General features: G+C 41.3%; 1 protein-coding gene across 1 annotated transcript in view; it reads right to left on the bottom strand.

Annotated features, from left to right (window-relative positions):
* Positions 1-391: 391 nt before the first annotated feature.
* DKK2 (dickkopf WNT signaling pathway inhibitor 2) overlaps positions 392-6,000 on the bottom strand; it is a 43,356-nt gene continuing 37,747 nt past the window's right edge. Inside the window, exons 2-4 of the mRNA XM_082758550.1 lie at positions 5,315-5,465; positions 3,914-4,063; positions 392-3,398 (exon numbers count right to left, since the gene is read on the bottom strand). Of these exons, the coding sequence (XP_082614676.1) occupies positions 3,148-3,398; positions 3,914-4,063; positions 5,315-5,465 (552 nt within the window). The 3' untranslated portion in view covers positions 392-3,147. The remainder of the gene's footprint in view (positions 3,399-3,913; positions 4,064-5,314; positions 5,466-6,000) is intronic.

Here is a 6,000-nt window from a genome sequence, read left to right as displayed (position 1 = left end):
CCCACCAAATACTGTAAGTAACAGTAGCAAAACCTTTTCATTTTGTACAAACACCAGTGCTTCTGGGAGACCATTCCATTCTCCAAATGTACATATGTTTGAGCAAAGGGTTCCCAGAAACAAGCAACAAGAATATTGAGACCATTGCTCAATAACCACGGTTTTTATTTTGCAATAGTTATTGAGATCTGCAGGGGTTTTCCTGGGTTCAAAACTTGGCTGTTTTTAGTAGCAATATTTTCAGTTGTGTCATATGAATTGTTTCATTTTGTTAGAGCTGAATGCTGTTATCTGCCATTTCGGAATTGCTAGCTATGTATCTTGGAGCAATGTAGTTGTATGCTGTACAAATAGCAAAAACCTATAGCAAAATGCTGTGTAACTTGAATGTTGGCTGTAATCTCTGTGAGTCTCTCGGGTTTGTATCACTATCCAGGGGATGTATCTGAGCATCTTATTTAGCCTGGTTGAACATTATGCACCTAGATGCACTACTTTCAAAACTTATTCTTGAATGTTCAGGTGGAAATTCTCTCTCAAGAGATTTTTTTTTTTTTTTTTCATATAGATAATTGCCACTTAAGCCAGTTTTGTGGAAATGACACATGGAGATTTTAAGATGACCTTCACATGTTTTACCGAAACTTAGCCTACATAGGGTTTTGAGACACGAGTACGATCAGATTCTTTTTCTTGTACAGCTAAAAAGCATATATGCTTTTTTCCAACAGGTTTGCATAGCCTTCCAGAAAGAACTACTCTTCTTAAGCAGCAGGTAAGGAAAAGAACTTGGGTAAAAGATTTGGGGAGGAACAGGAAAGGACATTTAATATATTTAATCTTATTATACATTTTTCTACATTAAAGTCAACAGGCTGCAAATATATTCTGCTACAAAGCTTTTTGTAAGAAATATCTCTATAAGAAAATACATCTCATTAAACATTTCCTGTAAATAAATTATCCCAAATAACTACGGTTTGTAAGAGGAAAAGGGAGGGGGCTAGGCCAATGATAGGAAAAGATAAAAATTGCTGAGAGCCCATTTCTGCAATCCCCCCTCCCACCCCCCTACCCCTCGCTCAAGCTGGGTTACATTTTCTTTTACATGTCATCACAATGAAGGCAGTAGAGCTCCTCTGTCAGTGTAAACAACAGTTGCAGAATTGGTTCCTGTATTTTTTGAATATTTGAAATGATGCTATTTGTAAGCCTTATTCCTGCTTCAATTATGCGAGAAAAACTCCTCAGAAATAACCAGAGTTAAATTGGTAGGACTGTGAGATTAAAGTCTGACCGAGATTATTAAAAACAGAAGAAACTATCTCAGAGCAGTCCCTCTAGACCAATAAAAACCAACTCCAGTAGGGAAAGAGGCTTGTGAACTACTCTTATTTATACTCTTATGAAAGATAAAGGTAACGTAGCTGAGGTCTGTGTTCTAATTAGGAAATCTGAGTAGGGGTGTATAAAAGCTATAGCTTTAAAACAACCACTGATAGAGACATGTCAGTGGAAAAAGGTGTTTAAAGTATGGGTGACATGGTCTTAAAACTATATACTGGTGTCCTTGCTTTCAGAACTGATTAAACAGAAAGATCTCTTGTGTTATAAAACATGACAGTGGGTAATTTTAGACAGCTAATTATGGTTTAGCATTAGGTCAGTTATAGAATTGGACTTTTAAAAAAAATTATCAGTCTCTTTACCAATGTCTATACAAAGGAATACTTGCAAATAAGTAAAATTAAAAAAAAAAAAAAAAAGTTTGAAAAGACCTGTGATAGAAATCAAACGATGTAGGCTGTCCTTTTTTAACCAGTACACAAACAATGTAGAGTTGTTAGCTGTTTTCACAGTCCACGTACTTCCATCACTCCTGGCAGAACAGTCCAGACTGAGAAAAGATCAAGTTCAGGTTGGATACACACGAGCCCGGTGTGCTGCAACATCCCGTGATGCTTAACAGGTCAGTGTGGTCACACCATCTTCTTGCAGCCTTTTCTGCTGGAGAGGAGGTGCTCACAAGAGCCAACTCTTTTTTCTTTGCTACCTCTAAGAAACAAATCCATTTACGCTTCTGCAGAGTGCAACCAGATTGAACACTGCTAGCAAACTGTGGCCCATTGCTACAATTAAAATGTAAAACTCTGAGTTTATAGTGCTATGGGCTAAATCCCCCAACGAGTGCCTACACTGTCTGTTACAACAGCAACAGTGGCACAATTTCATAGCTCTTCATGTTATGTACTTCAACACTCTGCTGTCTCTTTTGGAAATGTCTATAATGCATGTATGTTTAGGCAAAGAAAGTATATTTAGGACTAACGAGCAACTGCCTGTATATAATTCTGGATTCAGCATGCGTGTATTTGCTTCATCTGTTCAGTCCAATGTATACTAGCAGTAAACCGAGACAAATACAAGCGATTAAGTACCATACTATGACATTGAACTACATAAAGCATTTCAGTTTACCTAAATATACGAAATAAAACCCTGTTTAAAGGCCTCTGACTAGAGAAATTGCTGCTGTCTTGGAATCGCAAGATGGCAAGTTTTCACCTCTTTTGCGAGGGCCTGCAAAATGTAGCACTTGTGTAGCACTCTTGTCCTGCAGGAGCGCTTTGCTGAAGTGTCAGCCCTGAATGACGAGAGTGTATGGACATTCACAGTAACTGCATTTCCCTCTCTCACACCTGCCATGTGTATTTTAGTGACCAATAACGTGTTGACAGACAAGCCTTCCTGGAATGCACTGCTTCCTATATGTACAATGTATACAATTTATTTAGCAGGCACTGTGATGCTGGAAAAACCCCTGTAGCCCATACACTGAACCCCGGAACATCATGGGACAGCACAGCAAGGTAAGTGGCATTAATTTCCACCGCGCTTGTTTGCATACTAGCATTTCCCACAACCTGTAGGAGTTATTTACAGAAGAACTGCACAGTGGGAAATCTCCAGCTGCTCTTGTGTTTGCCACCAGCTCAAAAAGAAATGCATTTGTGACTTCTTTCTACTCCTACCCTAACTGTTGCTTAAGCCACTCCTCTTTCACGTGCAGTCCTTGTTTCCCACCATGCTGTAACGCATTAAATACATAAAACCACAGTCACTTGATGCTGCCTTCCCAGTCCTCACTCAGATTTTCTGACATACGTGAAGTCGTGATTTAGAAGAGGAGGTTGCATCTTTCCATACTTTGCAAGACAGCCCCTTGGCACAGTCACATCGTTGGAAAATCTCCAGTCCATGGGAGCCTTTCTTGCGCTGTTTGGTGCACACCTCCCCCTGGTGCAACACAGGCTTGCAAATTTTGGTCCAGAAATGGCGAGCACAGCAGTGTCCTTCAATACAGTCTGATGACCGCAGGCAGGGATCGCCTTCGTGTCCTAAAAGGAGTAAGCAAACTATTTTACCTCAGGGGAAAATGTGAAAATACAGGTTCAGTGCAGACTGATGCCAATGAAGCTCAGAAAAAGGAGAGATGATATTTCCATCTGTGGCTATCTGAAGGACATAAACACAAGGGAAGAGATGAATTAGGAAGGTTTGGGAGGGTAATTGGTGCAAACTCTCCCAAGACTTAGGAAGGAGACTACAGGTTTGTAAGCACAATGCCAAGTGCTTAATTACATGACTGTTATAAGAAGAGGATGTGTACAGTCTTGCACAACTGAAAAATGAATTTTCGGTCCCCTCTGATACAGAGAAGACGGCAGATGCTATTTCAATCACAGGAATTGTTGGTTGATGTTACATCACTTCTGGAGTTGTGCTCTGAATTCTCACGATAGAGATTCATGACCTGGGAAATGACTGTTGCTGCTTTGCATTGCTGTACTTAAACAGCAATAACAGGAGAGTTACTAACTAACGAGACAGTGTAGTGCAAATGTGCTCTTACCTTTTATGTGTGACAGCTTGGACTGTGGCCTCCCTAAGTTTTGCCATCCCAAATCCTTGCTAGCATAATGACCGTTCTTCTTGTTGCGGGGCCCGTCTAGAGCAGGGATGTGAGGCGTAAGGATGCTTTCAGTTACAGGTACGCAAATACCTGTGGGGAAAAGTCGGTCAGTCGTAGATTTCAACAAGAGGAAAAGCAGCTGAGGAACATACTTGGGCCAGGATTGGGACTGGAACCATGAAAGCGAGGGCGTGCTGGGCTCAGCTTCAGCAACTCTCAGCTCTCATCATGGCTCTGTCACTGATCCCTGGCCCCTAGTTTCATCACAGCAGCACTTCACTCACTGTCACTGTCTTGCTGTCACACTGGCTTTATGGTGAGCATCTGGAGACTGCCTTGGAGACATCTCTCTCTGATCTCAAGAGGAGAGTGTGGGAATGTAAACAGTACAGTTAGAACCCCCCCCCCCAGGGAAAGTATCTCTAGGATTGATTGGGTCTCTTCTGCTTCCTTACAAATATGGATTCTTTGCAGTTTTCCTGCAAATCAAGACACATTGAATGTAGCACTTGAAAAGATGCTGTGATTTTTGTCAGTGGCTTCATCATCTGGCGGTTTCCCCAGCCCAGAGGAGGAAAAAGTCTGGTTGTACAGAAGCCTTAAACGTAAAAACTACTATTATAGATAATGAAGTGGAGAAAAGGTTTAAAGATACATTAAAAATACATACATATATTCCTTGCAGTGCAGGATATCAGAAATGGCAACTGTGGCTTCCTGCACAGGCGTGCTTCAGGGAGGGGGAGGAAGGGGAAGGAGGCAGGGGAGATTGAACAGCCTCTAGCCTGGCACAGCTTTTGAATTTCAACTCATGCTGCACTGTCACAGCTGTCCCTCTTTTCCCTTCTTGCCTCTCTTCCCTTCCCCTTCCAAGCTAGGCACCATCTGGTCCTGCATTGATATGACAACCATGAATCCACTTGGTCTAATTTTACTCTTTAACGACCTCTATTTCTCTTGGCTCGTTCAGCATAAAACTTCCCCTGTCCAACCACACAATGGATATGCAGTTATAAAATGGAGTCACAGATCAGACTGGTTTCCTATGATTATTAGATCTTGCACTTCTCTAGAATTAGAAGAGAAAGAAGATCACTCAGCATCTTTTCTAAGCCAAAAGAAAAAGACAAGTAAAGCTTATAGCTGATGATATTTTCAGCTTCAGTGAAAATACTGGATAAAATCCCTTCAGTAAAAGGGATTCTATTTTGATTTAGGAAAGAAACTGGAGTTACCCAGAAACAAATACTTCTGCTGAGAACATTTGGAAATCTCTTTTCAGTAGATACTATCAAAATGCTGATTTTACAGAGGGAAAAGAAGAAATGACCAAAGAAGTACCATTGTTGCAGCGATTCCCAGGGCAGCACATTCCATCTCTGTGGCAACGCTTCTTCTTCCTCCGGCATATCATGCATGCAGATGTTGCTTGATGAGGACTGTGACAGTACCGCCCGACTTCACATTCCTTATCGTTGGTGCAAGGATAGGCCTGGTGGGTAAAAAGAAAAGTGAATCAGTGTGCAAGGGATGTATATAGTCCGTTTCCAAATAAAATAAATAAAAATGAAGAAACCTGCAAGTGAGATACCATTTGCTTCGACTAGGAGATAGAGGTAGGGACACTTTACAGCAATCCTTATGCTTAAGCTGCTGGTGGAACTGTATGACAACGTCAGGAATTACAAAAATACAACCAGGTCCCTTGGTGATCATCTTTTCTTGCCTCAAACATACGTTGGCACAAGAGAACTTGTAGTTCTGTGGGTTCCAAGTTCTCAGCCCTCTGATTCATAGACGAGAACTTAAAACTCTACAGTGAAGAAAAAAACAGAGCCAGAAAACTTGTCTCAGTAGCTGGAAGTCCTGATACACAGTCTGCAACAGGTAACGTTCGAATTTGTCTTAATTCCATGAAGGAATTTTGCTTTGACAGGTGTCAGGTAGGATAGTAAGGTCACTGTTCTTACAGTCAGTGTCCACACCACACTGGTACAAACTCCCTTGCAATTGCACCACTCCCCACT

Source organism: Aythya marila (assembly GCF_965140915.1).
Source record: "Aythya marila genome assembly, chromosome: 4".
Classification (NCBI taxonomy): Eukaryota; Metazoa; Chordata; class Aves; order Anseriformes; family Anatidae; genus Aythya; species Aythya marila.
Note: the sequence above shows the minus strand (reverse complement) of the source record. Positions and strands in the feature narration are given on the sequence as shown.